The sequence below is a fragment of the Alexandromys fortis genome, unplaced genomic scaffold (genome assembly GCF_014885135.2).
Source record: "Alexandromys fortis isolate MF-2015 unplaced genomic scaffold, M_Fortis_MF-2015_v1.1 scaffold_13, whole genome shotgun sequence".
NCBI lineage: Eukaryota > Metazoa > Chordata > Mammalia > Rodentia > Cricetidae > Alexandromys > Alexandromys fortis.
This window is the reverse complement of record NW_026067908.1, coordinates 567,390-587,473: the sequence shown is the minus strand read 5'-3', so window position 1 is coordinate 587,473 and position 20,084 is coordinate 567,390. Positions and strand designations below refer to the sequence as shown.

The 20,084-nt window shown below is 49.1% G+C and overlaps 1 protein-coding gene and 1 long non-coding RNA gene across 5 annotated transcripts in view; one reads left to right on the top strand and one right to left on the bottom strand.

Annotated features, from left to right (window-relative positions):
• Positions 1-20,084, top strand: part of Trabd2b (TraB domain containing 2B) — a 195,211-nt gene that overhangs the window by 150,451 nt on the left and 24,676 nt on the right. For 2 of the 4 annotated variants that reach the window (XM_050136284.1, XM_050136285.1), the window contains exons 3-4: positions 10,255-10,401; positions 16,264-16,438. In XM_050136284.1, coding sequence (XP_049992241.1) covers positions 10,255-10,401; positions 16,264-16,438 — 322 coding nt within the window. Of the gene's footprint in view, positions 1-10,254; positions 10,402-16,263; positions 16,439-18,333; positions 18,529-20,084 lie in introns of those variants that run through there. The other 2 variants (XR_007590734.1, XM_050136286.1) reach the window with 2 other exon arrangements.
• LOC126497984 (uncharacterized) overlaps positions 1-20,084 on the bottom strand; it is a 43,214-nt gene that overhangs the window by 10,737 nt on the left and 12,393 nt on the right. The gene's annotated exons all lie outside the window — the stretch shown is intronic.

The window sequence follows — 20,084 nt, the reverse complement described above, 5'->3', positions numbered from 1 at the left end:
GAGGGAGAATGCAGTGGGTTCAGGGATAAGAGCTACAGCACTCAAGGAATCCAGTTTAGAGAATGTGGGGTGTTGCCTCCGTCTCTGAGCCTCTGTATAAAATGAGATTAGTAACACAATCCACCTGTCAAAAGGACAAAAGAGTCTAGTGAACACCACACCAGGAGCCATGGACTGTTGAGTCATGAGGGGTAACTATCATAGCCTAAGATGCCTGCTGTTGGAATAGGGCCTCTAGAACTGAGAGCTAGCACCAGGCCTTCCCTCCTGTTTCACAGGGAGCTTACTGTCCTGCTGCAGTCTCTTGGCTGGGATAGTCTGCAGCTCCAGATTCCGACTGTCAGATCTCCCTTAACCCATCAGTGCTGAAAACAAAGGCGGTAGCCTCCTTTAGCAGGACAGGGTCCACACAGACTTCTTCCTGGAGCCCCTGGCCACCAGCCTCCCTGCCTAGCAAGTGCCACTCTGTTCATGTGGGTGGCTCTGCTTGAAAGGACAGGCGAAGAACCTCAGAATTCTAGGGTGGTCGTGGAAGGAATAGCCTGGTCCTCAGAGAACAGAAGTGAAGTGAGCACACACTCAGCCCCCACTACAGGCCAGGGAGGGTGTGCTGCTGCCTCAGGATCCACCCAATAGAGTCCACAGACAAAGAACATTTGTGAGTGATGCTGAGTTCATGGTTCTCTATGTGGTGGCCGAGTGGGAAGAAAGATAGACAAAGCTGCTTTGCCTCCAAGCTGGCCTCCTCCTTCATGGCTGCCACACTCTGTACCCAGCACTTGTCAACAAGAGGCCTCCCACTAACACCCTCCTCCAATAGCCTTTCCTAGTCCCCTGCTTTGGACTGGCAAGATAGTACCCGACCCCAATGCCGTATCCTGATTTCAGTGGCAGATAGATCATGGCAACTGAGTGGCAGGAGGGGAAGGAGCGAGGGATCCATGCCTTGCAGGGGGTAACTGAACCCTGAGAATCTGTGGCTGTGGTGTCCCCAAAGGGTCAGGGGGAGGACTGACTTTATTCCTGCTCCTCTTTCCATGCCCTTGAATAGCCCCATCCCTGAAGGAGCTCCAATCGCTTCCTTTTCCTCAGCAGCACACACCTTCTTCTGCCTCAGGGCTTTTACTTCAATCCTTTTCCATATCTCCTTGGAGCTCCTCCCTCAGCATCTTCATAACTTTCCCCAAATACTTTCCCAATATCTCATCCAAAACGTCAGCACCAAACACACATACACACACATACCATACCACAGACATGCACCAAATACATACCACGTACACACATGCACACACACATACACTCACATACCATACCACATACATACCACATATACACACACACACACAGAGTCCCTTCCTTTGCCTTGTTTTCTCTTTAGCAGAGGCTGCTCTCTTGCTTATTGTTTCTCCCAATACCAGTGTTCTAATGTAATGAAAGCTCCCGTAGGTCAGGGGTCTTTGCTTGCTGTATTTACTATTCTTGTGCCCCTGGCCTGGACCAGCAGGCTGCTGTGTAAGGGCTCCATAAATCTTCAGTCAATGAATGCTTAAATTGTCCCCTGTCACAGGTGGATAAACCAAGGCCTCAAGAAGAAAAATGGTCCACTCCAGGCTTCTAGTGACAAGTCAAATGGTGGCTAGATCTCTGGTCCCTGCCACTAGCCCAGAGCCAGGCCCCAGCTCCAGGAAACCTTGATTTTATTTAGATGCCTACTGTTCCATTACCTGGTGTGTGCAGACGGGGATCTGTGCTGGAAGGACTGGGCGACTTGAAGGCCTGGAGCAGGAAGCCAGGAAATAGTCTGTAGTGTTTTGGTGCTATCTGTGGGGCATGGAAAACAGAGAAATTGCACTGCAAGCCCTGAGGGCTGGAACCTCTGCATAAGTGTCCCCCAGGCCAGGGATGGCTTCTGTGAGGTGGGCTGCCCTCCACCCCTGTGCTGGGTGCTGATGGATTAGTCTGACCTCAGGTCCAGGATAGCAGTGCTGCTCTGTCTGGGTCCTAGTAGGGAGCTGCTAGGGATGAAGGTCATGGGATGAGTGATGCCCTCTGCTTACCATGTTCATTGTGTATCTGACTGGCACTGTCTTCTCTCTGGGGAATAAACAAAGCCAGGATGGATAGTGTGTCCCTCAGAGGTGTCATGGACTGGCCTGAAGTTCTGTCAGACTGACACAGAGTAAGATAGTATAAGGCTGGGTGCCAGTGGTTGGGGTTAACTCTAAAAGGGGGACCTTGTGTGTCAACCTTGACAATACTTGATAGTTAAGACTCTCTCTCACACACACACCCAATTGAACACTCAGAATAAAGGCCCCACAGACTGACTCCATCTGTCTGTTAACACCTGTCCTTCTGCTAAGGGATGAATGGAAGTAGCTTGGGAGGTAGAGCTCAGGAGAGCAAAGGGAATCCAGGGTCTGCCTGGTGGACCCGGCTCTAAATCCCAGGCCTAGTTTCCAATCAGAAATCTTGAACAGTGACTTCATCATCCCCAAGCCTCAGTTTCCTGTCTTGTCACACGGGAATGACGGTCCTCATCTGGAAGGATTATAGCGTGAGCTGGTTTTCCAGTTTCTCTGTCATCCGCATGTCATCCGCCATACTTGTCAACTCCAGCTACATTCCCATCTCTCTGCTGGCTTGTTCAGCTCCACTTTCCTGGCCTCTGCTTCCCATTGTGTGCATGCAGGGCCTTTGCACCTGCTGGTCCCTTTCCCCCTGCACCCTGCCCCTTTCTTGACTCTTTTCTCAAACACATACTATTTTTTTAGCCCAGAAATGGGCCAGTAGAAGGTATGTACTCATGCCCACACCTGTAGCTGGTGTCCAGCCATGTGCATGGTACATGTGCAGCTTCACAATGGGAATGTGTTCAGAGAAATGGATCATTAGCTCATTCTGTCATTGTGCAAACATCACAGTATGTATCTGTACAACCAAGGAGTCCAGCCCCCTGCATACCTGGACTATATGGTACCCGCTGTTGCCACTAGCTACAAATGTGCATGCTACCTACTGTACATAAAACTGTAGATATTTATAACCTAATACAAATATTCATGCATTTGAATGCAGAAAAGGTATAATAAAAAATACAAGGCCATAGATATCTGGCTCCACTGCAGTTTTATGAGGACATATTCATAGTGCAGCTCACCATTGACCAAAACACCATAGTACATTTGTATGATACATAACTGTGTGTGCATGCAAGAATGCATAGGCATGGGAGGGCTGCAGAGTCAGAGTGAGGAGACAGAGATGCAGATAGAGACAGTGATAGATATTGATTTCAAGGAATTGTCTCAGTGGTATAAATCTCCAGGATGGCAGCTGGCTGGACATCCAGGGGAGAGTTGATACGCCAGTTCCAAGTTCAAAGCTCTGCTGGCAGAGTGCACAGTCACTTTTCTCTTAAAACTGCCAAATGATGAAGCCCCACCTACTCATTGGATAATGATTCATTTTCTTCTAAATTTAGTAAATTAAATATTAATCTCATGTAAAAATACTTTTCTAGGAAGGTCTAGAAAAGAAAACTGGAATTCTGACCACAAAAAAGGAAGTTAAATTTATACTTTTCACCTCATACAAAATCAGTTTTTAAAAAAATTTTAATTTAAAATCTGAAACACTGAAACTTTCAGAGGAAAATATGGGGAAACCTATTTAGGTAGGCGAGAACTTGTTAAATGGAACACCAACACCCCTAAGTATCAATAGATGGAAATACGTGAAAATAAAGTCTCTCTGTGACAAGGGAAACAGTGGCAGAGTTAACAGATGGAAATCTACTGGTTACACTTTGGACAAGAGGCTAATACCCAGAATTCAGGGGGAATAAAACTGCCAGTCAGAAAGCTGGTAAGAGAACTGAATAGACACTTTTTATGAAAGAAAAAGGGCAGAGGAATAGAGGGAGGGAGAGAGAAAGGGAGGGAGAAAGGGAGGGAAAGAGATACAAATGGCCAGTAACTATGGTGGGGGGGAGGGAGGGAGGGAGAGAGAGAGAGAGAGAGAGAGAGAGAGAGAGAGAGAGAGAGAGAGAGAAATGGCCAGTAACTATGTTTTCAAGTGTTCAGTATTCTTAACCATCATAGAAATGCATCAAAATTATTTTGCAAACCCCCTCAGAATGGCTGTCATCAACAAATCTGATAATAAATGTTGGAAAGGAAATGGAGAGGAAGAACCCACATTCACTGTTGGTGGGTACACAAACCAATATAGCCATTGTGGAAATCAATTTGTATATTCCTCAAAAACTTTCAAATCAAACCACCATATGTCCCAGAGATTTCCTTCCTGGTTATAGACCCAGAGAAGTCCATTCCCTGCCATTGAGATATCTATACCCACATTTATTGCTACTATATTCACTATGGAAAATAATCAGAATCAACCCCATTGTCCATTAATGAATGGATAGAAAAATTCAGTATATTCATAAAATAAAATACATCTCAACTCTGAAGAAAAAAAAGAAGTTTGAAAATTTGCAGGAAAATGGATAGATTTAAAATGTATAATATTAAGATCATAGAATCTCAGAAAGAAATAAGCCACATGTACTCTCTCATGTGCAGAATCTAGCTAATAATGTATGTATGTATGTATGTATGTAAACAAGTGTACGTGAGCATGCAGGACAACTTGAAGGAAAGAGCAAGAAAGGCTAAATAAAAAGGGTGAGGAAGGACTGAGTGCGAGTAATGATGCATGTGAGCTATGAGAAAGGACTTAAAACTAATTGTTTTTCTAGTTCTAATTCTGTCAAGGATTTTTGTTTGTGTTAGGTGGTGCATAAAACAGATTCAATACTGAAACTGTAAAATTTACTGTGAAGCTTCACAGCTCCAATTCCGAATACCAATTCCAGCTGCAGAAAGCCTCATTGTAGAGACTCTGAGTCTAGTTAATTTTGGTGTGTTCTGTTTTATTGGCAAGGATTTTTTAATAATAATAGTTAGTTTTAGAATAGAAGCATCTAGATGAATAGTTCATTAAGTATCTGGGACCTCAACTCAGTCCATTTGACACATAAAATCAACCACGTGTCTGCTGCTTGCCAACGTGGTACCCGTGTTCATTTACACAAGCCATGCCTTGGCTTCAAATAAGGACAGGGACAAGATGATAACTCTTTAATATGAGCAGCTGTCTTGTACACAGCCAAAAATACAGCAGGCCTTCCCCAGAAGAGGATGCTAGGCACTCCTCCACTTATTCTCCCCCTTGACATCCTGTAACTGCTGCGATATCAAGTTAACAGCACTTAAGCACCCTCATAGGAATGGTCGATACACCAGTGTTACACGATTAGAGGACAAGAAAACCAAGATATTTGAGATAAATAACACTCAGACATACATCCACACTTAACCCTCACACACAAACATATGCAGGGCTGAGGACATTTGCTTAGCATCCATATAAACTGAGAATGGTGGCACATGCCAGTATCCCCAACATTTGGGAAGTAGAGGAAAGAGGATCTGAAGTTCAAGGTTATCCTCAGCTATATAGTGAGTTTAAGGCTAGCCTGGGCTACAAAGGCGCTGTCTCAAAAATAAATATTTACGGCCATTACAGTCTCCATTTCTTGTGAGTGACCACACTTGATAGCTTCTGGGACTTCCCACCTTCTCTATCATCCGTTCTTCACTTCCTTTCCCTCAGCAAGAACCTCAGCTTCCAAGGTTCAGAACCAGGCTGATACCTAAAATCCATCCTCGGGCTTTATTCAAGGATGTCTGGGTACAAGTGTTGTCATTTCCCAAGAACTCTACTCACAGGGCATGGGAGCACTGAGTCCCCTCAAGACACCGTGTGTTCTACACACCCTTTTCACCCCCACAGTGGAGAGAGCAAACCGGTTCTCTCAGTGTTCGGGCCCAGCCTCCAGCAGCGCTGGCTGTTCTGCCCTCTTTGCCTGTGTTGCAGAGATGCCCCAGTTCAGCAGGATCAGCACAGCCCTGCTTCCATGCAGTTCACTGATGACAGTGAACACAGAATGCTCACCTAGCGGGCAAGCTGTGTGAGAGCGAGGCGAGGCCTTTGTCTCTGCTGCCCTTGCCTGGTGCACTGGCACCGAGAAGGTACTCGGTGAACACTGTCAGCGGGCTTAGGATTTAGCTGTCATTATTCTGGGCTCCGGTCTTGGTAGAAGTCCTCCCTCATCATCCCAGATCCTTAACCTGAGAACCAGGCCTGTCCAAAGAGCCCGGGATCCAAACCTTCCCTTCAGGTGACGTGGGCAAACAAATGAGCATAGACCTCAAGTCTGGCATTCTAGTCTGTCTGGGATTATTTACTAGGCTGTTCTGGAAAAACAAGCCTCTTTCCAGCCTCCTGGCGCCTGCCACTCTCCACCTTAGTCTTCTGTCTGAAGACCTATTTAGATTCCAAGCCCACAAACTCAACAGACGCCTCCAGCCATCTTGCGCCCCATGAGCTCTGGGAGGCGGGGTAGAAGAGGATGCACGCAACATTTCTTGGTGGCCAGGGTTCCCGAGGGCCAGGACTCCACGTAGGCATCCGGGGGAGCAAGGCCTCTACTCTCCACCCTGTGTTTGTTATTCTATGTCATAGCCTTATCATAAACATTATCCTAGTGTGGGCCACTGAGGCTCCTTGCAAGGGAGGTTTGTTGTTCTAAGGTGGCTGGGAGTAGAATGCCCAGAGGCCTGGGGAATTCTGGGAGCTGGGGAGGGAAGCAGAAGCCAGGGTGGTACTTCATTCTAAAGCTTGTGCCTCTGTCACCCTGACGTGAAGGTCAGTGGCTTGTCTGCCTCCTCCATGAGTTCCATGTGCTTAGAAACCACGATATATTTCTCCATCAAACCCAAGTCCCTGCTGAGAAGCTACTGAAAGCCTTTGTTTGATAAAGGAAGGAAGGGAAGGGGGAGGAAAAAAGGGGTGGTCATATAGCTTCCTTTTGCTAGTTGGAAACCCCAAGAGTGCTCACAAAAGAGGACACAGTGCCTCAAGGCTTGCTTGTAGTAAGCCAGTGATCTGGAATTCTATCTCCGCTCTTTTCGTTGAGCTTGTCACTCCCTCGGCTTCTATTGTGCCCCATCTCTACATCCCTGCTGTCCCTCCTCTCCTTGACAGAACAGAGGGGGGCCCCTGTGGGCACTGACCAGGGACAGAACATGTACCAACTGGTCCATCTTACCTCTTGCCAGCTTCCTCACCTTGGGTTGGTATTTAATGTATCTTTACTGTGGAATTTTTTCATCTTAATTTCACCTGGGAGCTGCAATAAAGATTAAATAGTGAATCCACTCAGGAAGTTTATGTTGCATAGTAAGGGCTCAATAAAACCAGGGGTCCCAGTGTGAATGGGTGATGACTCTGTCATGAGTTACAAAGAGTAGGTATGGAGCAGGAAGTGGGGGGAACATGATTCAGGGTCAGCACCTTCTTTTTAGTGTTTTCTGAGTGTCTGATGTCTGTGACTCTGGGGTTCATGGGCGAACAAAAAGACAGAGGGCCAAATCAATTATGTAGGACACACGCCTCTGAAGTGGTCTCCGCACAGGGAGCCTGTGGGAGGTACCAGATCCCACCAGAATATAGTTAATGTCACAAACCAGCTGAGACATGCAGGGAGCTGCGAAACTCTCGAATGGCCGGGTGGGCCTTAGCTTCCTGACTGCAGCACCCCAACAGCAAGCACCCTGACTGCTTTACAATGATCAGAGAAACAGGTATGGATGGCTATGCCAGTAGACAGCAGAAGGTCCTGCATCATCAGCCTTGTGACCCAAGGCTGGGAGTCAGGACCAACTCCTTGGGTAGAGCCCGTTGTGCCCAACTCCCTGTATGATATGAACTCATGCACACTTCTTCCTACCTGCCTGGGCTGCTGTTCCCTCTCTTCCTTTGCATTAAGAATGTACAAAATGAGATCAGGGATCCTTAAACTAGGCTCCAGGGTTCCCGTGGAAATCCCTGCAGCACGGGGCCATCCCCCATCCCAGCCTCCCTTATATCAGCCACGACTTTACTATTTTTATCTGTTCCACGTTCAAAACTCCAAGTAAGAGTCCTTTGGAGAAAGACAGCAACAATAACAACAACAAAGAATTCTACAGCTAAAAGTAGTTTGAAACCTCCACACCAGATGAATTCTTGGGACCCTATCTCCCAGCACCTAGCCGGGAAGATTTGGCCTTCTTTCCTCCTAAGTTTTATGTAATGAACACATACTCAGCACTCATTTCTTGCCAGGACTATGCTTAACACCCGGCAGCCGGGAATATACTTAATCCCCTGAAATACCTCCCGGCTTCAGGAAGGCCTCATCATTGCAGACCTGACTTCTTGAGTCAAGCAGGGTCCAGGGGAGGCATTTACCCTCCAGCCAGGTCTCCGGGTACCCAGGCAGATGACCTCACCCCTGGGCACTGCCTGATCTAAGAAGCAGCAGAGCAGGTGTGTGCAGCAGCTGGGTGTGGTCACAGGAAGTCCCTCTGTCGTGGGCCCTCAGAGTAGGAGAGTGGATCCGCTCGACATGGGCGCTTTCATCAGAGGCGTGCACCCTGGGGGAGGAAGCGCTTAGTGTCTTAGCAATGTCCACGGCAGAAAACGTCACTGCCTCCTGTAATTCATCCCCAGCCACCACGCTGCCATCGACACTCGGCACCAGATGGCTGCAGGTCTGATTTCAGCCAAAGCCCAGGGGTCTGGAGAAAGCCCTGACATGGGGCAAGGGGTCTGGCCTCACCTCCAGTCCTCTCATTAAAGGGAGCAGTGGGGGCTAACACAGTCTGTGCAATCCAATTCTCCTGCCATTAGCAAACACGGAGGGAACACACGCATGACCCTATTGCCTGTGTCACCAAGTTGACCTGGCCCTGTACACCTATTTCAGAAGCTTTTTATTCAGATTATATGTCTTGGTTGGAATGTCTGCTAGTCTTCTAGATATTTTTCTTAAGTGCTTAAAAAGCACCTTTAACTATGAAGGCAACAGCAGGTCTCCAGGTTCTAACGAGAAATAGAGACCACACTACCCTCCCTTCCCCGGGCACAGTGCCGAGAGCTGCAGATTCAAGAGCCAGGAAGATACACTCCTGACTTCAGGAAACTCAACCTACTGTAAGGCTAGCAGGTAAACACAATAAAAAGCTAATGGAAGCGTGGTCTGTCAGTCATCTGTCGCCGAGATTATGCCGTCTAACGATAGCATGCAGAGCTCAGGTAGCCAGTACCAGTTGTTGGCAGGCTCCACTGTCTTGCAGACCTTACCTGTCTAGAAATTGGCTACCTGTCTGCTGATCTGAGTGTCAATGGCTGTGTAAGTCTTGCTCTGTGTGTCTCTCAATCAGAGTGGAGTCAAAGGCAAAGAGGAAACGAAGAGGGGATGGCCACGGCACCCAGGTGCTTTTCAGGCCTTTTTGTGTAATGTTTACTGCCATTATCCCATTGGCTGAAGCAGGTCTGGCATCAGAATGGGTGGGATTGACAAAGTCCTTTGGTTGGCCAAAAGAGTCTGGGATACCAGACCTTGTGATACAGACTCCAGCTCAAGTCATGCAGGTAAAGTGCCTTCCATGTCCTGGGCCTCAGTTTCCCCAATTTTGGATGGCCAGGTGTGGTGGGCTCTGTCTATAGTGCCAACACTTGGGGGAGGGGAGTAAGAGAGGAGGAAAGTGAGTTCAAGGCAGCTGAGGCTACATAATGAGGACCTGTAATGGGAAGGCTGAAGCAGGTTGTCTTCCAGGGCCTGTGTCTAAGACTCCTGTGCACCGTGGGAGCCATGAGCTTCAAAAACGTGCCAGGAGCCTGGAAAACCTTCTGATTCCAGGAGAGAAGCAACTTCTGTATAGTGTTCCAAGTGACCCTGAGGCCTGGAAACTGCATCCCTGGAGCCAGTATCCCAGAGCACAGAGGAGGCAGAGGGTGCATCTGCTAAAAACATGGGAAGGTGGGCTCCAAGGATCCTGCTCCGAGACCTCTGGGCCTGGACACAGAACCAAGCTTTGTTTTCTACTGTTCATTGCCTTGACTGCGTCTCAGGGTGCTCTTGGTAACAAAATGGGGTGCTTGTTTTAGAATACTGCTAAGCAGAGTAGGGCAAAGGAGACAAGAGGAAGACTCACCCAAATCTCAGATAGTTCACTGTGTCACGTACCTTCTGTTTTATGCCGATAGCCCCAAAATCCAGAGCATCGAGGGCCACTCCCAGAGGCCAGCCTGTCCTTTAGAGCATCCCTGACGCCCTTCTCTTTTCTCGGCCAGGTGCTGTTTGCCCTGAACCAGACTCTGCTGCAGCATGAGAGTGTGCGGGCTGGGAGCCTGCAGGCGCCCTACACCACGGAGGACCTCATCAAGCACTACAACTGCGGGGACCTCAATGCAGTTATTTTCAACCATGACACATCCCAGGTGAGGCCCTCCTCTCTGCCTGCCCTGATGACCACTGCCTCACCAGCTGGAAACACCTGGACCTAGGCCCCCATGATCCCACCTGGCATTTATCAGATGCCTACTGTACAGTGGGCAGAGACCAGCTTCTCTCCAGCTATGATGGATAGGAACTACTGGCATCTCCTTTATAGAGGGGAAACTGAGGCTCAGAGAAGACAACACTTATTGCTCGAGGCTGTGCGGCTTATTGCTGTTAAATCATCAAGAACAGCAACTTGAACCAGAAAGTCCACAGAAGGGAAAACCTAGTTAGTATGAGTTTGGCCTTGAGTCTGTTTCAGGACCTTCTGCTTTGATACAAATCCTAGAGCCAAAATTACAGGAAGGCTAACAAGACCCTAAGTAGGGACCTAAAGGGTTGAGTTTGGCTTGACCTTGCCCAGACTTTACCATGCCTCCTCATTGATTTCCAGCAAATTCCAAGACACTTCATCCAGCACTCAAGGATCCTCTAAGACCTCTCTGTGGTCTTGTCACAGCCCATCCCCCCTCAGGCCTGTGGGATTTACAGCTTGTCCCATAGTACTTCTGAGCCTTTGTCCAGGCTCATTCTCCCCTGGATTCCTCCAACTTGATCATGATCCAATGTTGCCTGCTCTGAGAAACCTCCACAGCCTCCCGGATGGAATCAGGAATCTCCCCAGACATCACACAGTTTCCCCCAGGGGTTCCTTTGCCATGGTATTTGGATATTCATCCACTCAGAAAGCTTGGATTAGGTAAAGGAGGCCATGTCCATGTTCTGGTCCCTTTCTGATGTTCCCAGTTTCCCAGGGTAAAAGCCAGTCTCTGTAGTATCTGTGTGCTCCTGCTGTTCTGCCCCTGCTCCTGACCCCATCCCCTACACACACCCCAGCAGCACAGTCTGCCCTGTCATCTCAAGAACTCGTCTACATGACTTTGCCTTTCCGCTGGCTCTATTCCCTCAGCATAGGTGATTCTCCCACACGCCATGGTAACGTACTCCCTCTCTGTCTTCAGGCATCACTGGAACCATAAGACCAGCCCCATCACCCTGTCTGAGCTGTAGCCTGAGCCCCACTCCCCCTCAAAAGAAAATACACCAACTGTCATTACCTTTTCTATACCTCATTTTCCTCCCACGGTCATACACTCAATCCTTTCACTAGTGACTACTTACTGTCTAGTCCTCCCCACTGGAACACAAGCTCCATGATGGCAGAATTTGGGTCTGTCATTAATTCATTTATCCCCTCTGGTGAGAGAAGTTCCCAGCCTGAAGTGGGACTCTGTAAATATTTGCCAAATAAATGAAATAGTTTGTAAATGTGGTAACACGGCGCACACAAGGATGTGGTGGGGAGCCAGGGAGGACAACTCTCATGGGAATTACACTCTCACAATGAGCCTGGGAGGCCCAGGAAATCATTGTCTCATATAGGGACCCTTGCACTGGGGACAGAAGAGGTGCAGATACACCCCATGGCAGGACTCTTTCATTTAGATGGCTGCAGCTGGGACTGGGGCAATTAGGAAAGATTCCTATAAAGTAAAAGGTCACAGAAGAACCTACATTAGCCACAGACAAAGAAGGAATGTTCCAGCATTGAGCACAGTGTGCAAGTGAACCAGAGACCCGGAGGAGGAGGAGTGGGGAGAGTTCTGGTTGGAGGCCGGCCAGGCTGGGGCCACAATGTTCTGTCTGTGCTTGCCACCTAACCCCCAGACACAGGCTCCCTGAGGGCAGGGATGAGCTGTTCATCCCTTGGTCCCCACTGCTCTGGAGAGACCCCTTGGCGCCTGGCACAGTGTGCTTGCCAGTGAGTGACTGTCACGCATAACACTGTAGGTACATCATGTACTTAGGGAAGCTTAGAGAATGGAAGAAGGAGCCCAGCCCTTACTGTGGGAGACTCCAGGTCTAGGACTCTAGTCTCCTGGTGGAGGAGGAAGGGGAGGAGCCTGACACTGTGAACTGATGGGGACTCTCACCAGAGCCCCACTTCTGGTGAGCCTTGCTCTGAATCTATTAATGGCCTCGTTTGGCGGGTGGAGGGTGACTCCACAGCAAAGGGTCTTGGTTATAAGTTGGATACCTGGCTGTGAAGCGGCTGGCCTGAGGAAGAAGGGGTGAACAAGATAAGGCCTGTGGCTGACTCTAAGCCAGGCAGAAGACACATGGGGTGAGCCTGGAGGATGGTCAGTTCAGATTTCCTTTGAATCTCTGCTGATCTCTGGTGGCTGCAGCCATGTCCCCCAGCAGAGCAAGTGGTCTGCCCAGAGCTGAATCATAGTCCAGGCTGCATACGGGATACACAGGAAACCTGTCCTGAGGAGGAGAAAATCCGGAGTCACAAGGCTGAACCCTGCCATCACACTTCTCACTATGTGTGGCCGCATCTGCAGTCGGAGGCCTTTCAGCCTCAAGGTCTGGGGATCTAGAGTTTTAGGGCTCATCCCCCTGAGCAGTCAGGGAGGCTCCAGGGTAAATCATAAAGTAGGAACTAAGCTTGTTAGTCGAGCTTCCTAGGTGAGAATGACAGCCAAGAGGAGGGACTGGTAGATGTTTCCAGAGGGTGTGGCTTGCATAGCAAAAAACAAGCATGGGGTGGGAATGCAGCTAAGGAGTAAGACCCCCCACCCCCCAGGAGTGCATGGATCAGTGCAGTCAAAAAGATGCCTCTGGCTGCAGTGGGGAGGGTGATCAAGTAGCCTTTGGAGATCAGGGTGAAACTAACGCAGGGCCTGAGGCCCCTTGCTCCTTACTCCCTAACAGAATACCTCTAAGTTCCACCCCCCACCCCTCAACAATGACTGCGCCCTGTCTCTCTCTGCAGCTCCAGGTTATGGATGTTGTTAGTGTCCATAATGGGAAGACCACACAGAAGTCCTACCTGGCAAGCCTGGGGTCCCAAGCTCCCTGAGGGGAACGGTAGCCACATATATGTTTTATCCAAGTGCAGAGACTTTTGACAGTAGAATATTCCTCAGAGTCAAATCATTTATGGCAGTGCCCCATCTCCTCCAACCGCAAACCTAGGCTGACCTAGGCCAACCATGCTCCATAGTCAACCATCAGGGACCTTCTTGGAACACTTCTTCTCACCCTCTCCTACTGTACATCCCATAGTATTCCTGCAAGCATGGCTGACCCCTCTAATGGGCTGGTACTCTCATGAGAGACAGAGGACCCAGCTCGAAAGCGCTGGGGTGGCCCTAGCCTGACACAGGGCAGGATCTAGGGTGTTTCTCAGAGGTTGCCTACTGGGTAGGTGGGTACAGGGAAGTGGGTAGTTGAGGATTATCAACAGGCCTGGGCACTTAGCCATCCCTAGCTACAGACCAGGGAAGCCTATTGAACCGCTCCCCCATAACCTCACAGCAGTCCCGCCTGGCCCATCTCCTTGTCACCCCATCACACACCAGCCTCTCTAGAGCTCTAGGGACATTCCATGATCTCTTCAAAATGTTATCATATGCCCTGCACTTAAACTTGTCATGGGAGATTTAAGGCCCCAGACAGGTCTAATGACATCATTAATTTACTTCTCCCCCAGGCCTGGCGCAAACCCAGGCCCCATCCTTGGCATGGGGCCAAGGCCCATCAGCATGAGACACACAGAGAGTGTTAGCCAGTGGCTAGGAAGTCCAGGGGAAGCTGAGTGTCCAGCCCTGCTTCCTCATGCTTTTGAAATTTTACTCTCTTTCTTGCCCTTATAAATAGCTTCGGCCCCCTGGGGAGTCTTTTTTGGGTGTGTTTTGTGGGTGGAAAGCATAGCAGGAAGGAAGGAAGAACACATGCCCACGGGTTCCATTATCCATGGGAGAAGGAGGGGACTCAGACCTCTGTCTTCACGTCTCTCTGGTGGTTCTAATGACCGTCTGTCGTCTCTGGAGGCCACCCTTCTCTAGTAGCCTGTGACATCACATGGGAAGGGGACAGTGCAAGGTGAGGTGCCTTACTGCGCTAGCATCTTCCAAAGCTGGTCTCATTGAATCCATGCAATAAGCCATGCGTGTTCCCCTGTTACCAAGGAGGAATGTGAGACTCAGAGAGTCCATCACCTAGTGTAGCACCGAGCAAGGAAAGAGGGATGGCACCCAAGCTGCCCTGGCTGTGGGACTGCAGGACCTGTGCTCATCACCGCTCTTCCTCAGCTGTCACTCAGCCCGCTCATCCAGCCACTTGCTCACCGACTAAACAAACACTTATGTGTAATAAAGCATGGCCTCCTATCCTCTCCCATATCCCGTAAATGGGGAGAGGCCTTTGAGAGGCATGTTTCCAGAAACAGCCCTTCTAGTCATGTCCTGGCTGTTCTCCACACCTGACTTCAAATCCTCTAGCATCTCCTGTAACTCCATCAAGTCAAGGGTGACCTATCCCATCGGGGCTGCCAGTCATCCCTTCCAGTGTGGAGGAGCGTGAGCGCGCAGTTCCTTCGTTTGTCTACCTGCCAAAGCAGCAGTCTCTGGGTGCCAGCTCTGGACCGGCCTAGGCATGAGCAGGGCTGCTGCGTACGTTGTACACATTGTGCACGGCTCACGTTGAGACAATCACATCACTGCCATCTTCATCCCAGAGCAGTGAGTCTGGCCTCTCTGACGACAGAGCCGTACGGTGCAAGTGCGTTTACCACCCAATTGCACCCATGGGTCCTTGGCGAGCATACCAGAGGCAGATTCAGTCTCTGTTAACTCTCCGTCTTCCCCAGAAAGAATGCTGACAACTCAACAGTGGCTGTTAAAAAAAAAAAAAAAGGCAAGCATGTCACTGGGCTAATAATTGGCTCTTCTGAAGGACTAAGATCTCTAGGAAGTTGGTATCTTCTGGCACAATCCCCCTCATCTTTCAATCAGGACTGGTATTTTGTGCTTTATGCTTGGGTAGAAGACACTGAGAAGTGGGAGATGTTCTATGAGCAGGAGCTTGGAGGATGTTATGATATGGGTGGATCAAGAGAAAAGACAGTGTGTGTTGATTCATTGTCTTAGTTTCCGCAGCAGCCCCCTTGCACATGTTGGAGGAGATGGTTCTAGTGTGCCCAAACCTACTGTCAGGCCGAATAGATGAAACAATATGAACATAGCAATCCAGAAGGGGTAGTGCGATCTTATGTTCAAGATGTAGGCATCTTCCTATATCTTGTATCAGGAAGATGCGCCAATCCTTGAGTAGGCCCTGGGGACTTGGAATGATGTAACTTCATCCTTGAACTCAGGGATCCCTCTGCCTAGTTCGAAAGCACATCGGCAGAGCTGGATCTCAGGCTGGATGCGGAGAAGAGTGAGGGTAAAGGACCTAGGAAGTAAGGATGAACAATCCCTAGGCAGCTTATCCCACAAGCATTAGCCTAGGCAACTTATCCTACAAGCTGTGATCCTGGAATAGTTAACAGGAAAAGACCAAGATCTGGAAGGGTGAAGCCAGAACGGCAGATAGCAGCTCAGACTTGGGAAAAGCCGAAAGTGCTGCCCTGTGCATCTCTGTAGAACAGAGGGTGGAGTGCAGCCACAGCAGGGACATAAGGAACTCAGCGTGGCTGCAGCCTCTTGGGCCCCAACCTCTAAAGAAATATCAGGCAGGCCTGTGTGACATCTTACCATCAGAGCATAGCTGGGCTATGACTGCCCTAGCTGTGGCTGCACACATCTCTGGATTGTTCCCTCTCGGCCCTGCTTCACATGGAAAACTGGAACAATGCTCGTCTCTGAGGGTTTGAGGGTTGATGAAACAGCACCGAGCCTACTGTGGGGCCTCAGAAAGGGAAATTGCCAGTCCTACCTGGACCTTGTGTTTATCTGACATGTGCCCTGCTCCATCAAGACCTGAAGGTGGCTTCTGTCTTACTGTTGCAGCTCCCCAATTTCATCAACACCACCCTCCCACCTCATGAGCAGGTGACAGCCCAGGAGATTGACAGCTACTTCCGCCAGGAGCTCATCTACAAGAGGAATGAGCGCATGGGGAGGAGAGTCATGGCGCTGCTGCAGGAGAACCAGGACAAGATCTGCTTCTTTGCCTTCGGAGCAGGTTTGGCCCCGATCTTCTCTGGTTGAGGGAAAAGCTGAGGCTCAAAAGAGGTCAGGCTAGGTACCCAGGAGCAGGGCTAGGGCCCTAGTACTTCCCCAGCTTCTGACCAACTATTCTCTTATAGCATCATCCTTAGCAAGGGAAACAACCTCTGCCCCATCCATGGTAACTCTACAGCCCCTTTGAGTGCCAGGTGGAGTTATGAAAGTCCAAAACAATCCTCCCATCCAGCCTGGACACACCCCACCTAGAACAAGGGCTAATCAGAAGGGTCCTGTGGCCTCAGGGGTGAGGGAGATGGACTTTGACAGCCCACAGTTCTGACTCCACCTCCAACCAGGCCATGTGTCATGTCACCATGTCTGGTACTTTCCCAAGGGTCCAGTTTTCTCTTCTATTAATGGAAAGGATAGAAATAACTATTTGATTAATGAAAAGTGTCTATGTTGTCAGGCAGTTGTAAGGATGTGTGACATTTAAATAACCTGCCATGTGACAGGAATTTAGAATGGCAGCTACAATCATCATCTTCATCACCATTATAATGAACTTAAGCATCGCCGTGGCAACACAGGGCATGCACTAAATGTTTCTGGGGATCTTTCTTCTCCTGCGAAGGGAACTAAATATGTTTACACGTGGTTCCTTGGGGTCCCTATTCCTTCTCTGTTCCCCCTGCCCATTTCTGCCTTTCTCTGTGGTGTCTCTACAAAGGCTGCATTGGGGCCAGGATAGTGAATTTGAGTTCTTTGTTAGTCAGCTTTTGCTCAGTGATTTACAATAATGTAATTTACTTCTTGCCACTTGAATGTTGGGAATCCACCTGTGTTTTATAAAAATTAAGAGGTATCTTACAGCTGAGTGTGATGATGTACATCCATAATCCAAGCAGTCTGGAGACAGAAGCAGGCAAGTCTCTGAGGCCAGCCTGGTCTACCTAGACAGTTCAAGGCCAGCCAGAGCTATGTAGTAGCTATATAAGACCCTGCCTCAAACAGACAAGATGGAGACTTATAGATATGTCCATCATTCTGCTGCTCTGGCCTCTCTTTTTGTGGACTTCACTATCTAAGCCAAGAAGTCAATGCAATCCACAAGGGCTCCTCTGGACATCCTGACTTTGAATGGGGCTGATTACTATCTGTCTCTGTGTGTCCCTTACTCCCATTCATCTCCAAGTATGTCAAGGGCATGCGCCAGGGGTATATTTATACAGGCTGTTCTTCCCCCTCCTGAACCCCTATTGCAGCAGTGAGGCTGGTGGGAGGAGCTCAGCCATAGATGCAGGCTCTTTGAAGACAGCTCATTAGGCCACAGAAGCTGCACAGAAAGAGCTCTGGACTCACTGGCTCTGCTATGGCTCACTGTGGCCTCCAGCAAGTCTCCTCCTCTCTTACAACCTCAGTTTACTCTCTTAGACAGGAGGGGCTGGCTTCGGCTTGAGCTGTCTCAGATTGCAAGCTGTCTAGGATTCTGGCACGAGTGTAGGAGACAGATGGGGTCTCACAGGGGATCTAGAAGGACCTCCTGGAAGAGCCTACGGGAACAAAACCTGGACTAATACATGGAGATGGGAGGACCACTCTTCCTCTTGCAGGATATATGCAGGGGGCCTGTTGTGAGCCAGGGAGCTGTGAGGAACTGTGCAAGGAAGTGAGCCCCAACACCTCTCCTCTCACTACACAGCAGCCTCTGGGCAGTGATTCTGTACCACATGATCTTAGTTGCCTGGAAAAGGGCAGCCACTGGAGTCACCTAGTTCCCTGGTTCCTCAGGCTTGCAAGACCCTCCAGAGAGCCCAGTCACTGAGGGAGGCCAGTGAGAGAGCAGGATGCCCCTCCAGAATGGGCCCAGGATGCAGGTCTAAGCTTACCCAGAGCCCAATGATCTTACAGCACCAGCTCTCTCCTGTAGCTGAGAAAGCCGAGAGCCTAAAGAAGCAGAACACAGACCTTCTTCTCATGTCTCAAGCACACGGGCCACAATGATCCACTCCAGCACCTTTTCAAGCTAAAGCATCCTGCAACAAGTTGGTGGAGACAGACGCATAAAGGGATCTCAGAGTCCTTACTCAGCAACACTAAAAACTGGTAACTGGGTTTAGTACCACATATATCCACATTGCTTTTATATAGGAAATAGCTTGGCATCATAAAAGGAATGAGAGAAGAGGTGCTGCCAAGTTCAAGGCGACTGTTGTGGCCCTTTTAAAGCCTCATTACCTAAGTAGTGACTGGGACTGCTGGTTGGTATAGGAAGAGGTAGGTTTGGAGGAATGGAGCAAGAGAAGAGAGTTGGTCTCCAGGCAGAAGAGGGTACCTCCTCACCTAAAGTGTGGATAAGCAGGTAGCTGATGGCTTCTAACCAGGTCTGCTGCTCTTTCTGCTGGAAGGTGAAGTTGAGAAGGAAGATAAAGGGCTCTTGGTTTGAAGAGGGGAAAGCATTTGACATGAATGCAAGAGAGACCGATCACAAACTTGACCAGGACAGGAAGTTAGAGTAGACTTAACTGGAGCCATTGGTGGCTGACTGCCAGTAGATGCCTAGAGTGTGGTGCTCTGAAGAGCACATCCGAGCCCAGCAAAGCAGAGCCCTGACCTTATGTCTGCCGAGGACCAGGATTCCAGCAGGTGCCTGCCAGGTACTTGCTCACTCTGCTGGCAATGAAGACCCATAACCCTGTGGAATTGTAAGCGGTTTCTCTAGCAACACCCAACAGCTAGGATTTAAAGATGGACCCTTTACCCAGCTGCCTCTTGATTTTACCTGCACAGCCCCTGCTCTGTGACCACCCCGTGCATGTGAACGGTACCAAGACAGGACCCACAGTCTCAAAATCGCTAGCACCTGACAGATTTTGCACAAAGACCTGGTGAACCAAATCATACAGAACTAAGTATATTCCGTTCAGTCTAGGGCATCTCGTGAGTGAGAGGGGCTTACTGGGCACTAGGAGGAAATGGTGATTTTTATCCTCCATTCCAGGGAAATAGATTTTCTCAGGATGTTTATCTGTTCAGCTATCTAAGGATCTGGTAGCACCTTCTTTTCAGTAATGTGTGATTCAGGAACCAGAGGAGCTAAGTTGGAAGCATGGGTCGCCAGTAGATTGGTGTGGGGTGGGGGGACAGATAACTCGAGGGCCCCTTCTTTTCTAACCCCAACAGTCGAAAGTTATCAGTATCTGTGGCCCTAGCACACTCTAGTCTGAATAAAATCCGAATTTCTGACACCCCATAATCCTTGAACCCCAGCATTCTATTGGTCTGATTGCCTGGTCTCAATATCCTGGCTCTTTAGGCTCATGGCATTTCAACATTCTAGCATGGTTTTTGTTTTAATTGCTCTTGGAGACTTGGGAGTGGTACGGAGCCTTGCAGAACCTGTACATGCCTTCCAGGGCCACCAACTGCCCCACAGGGGGCAGAGTCAGACAGAAAGATGGCAGGCAGAGTCGGAGACACAAATCTGTTACTCTGAGTGTTGGGACATTCAGAACACTCAGCCTTCAGATTGAGGAAGGGCATTCAAAAAAAAAAAACACCACAGACCTGAGGCAGAAACACACTAGTGGTAAAGATTTAAACTTGATAGAAAGGAAAGATATAGCCCATCATACTGAGCCAAGAGCACACTTTAGCTAAAG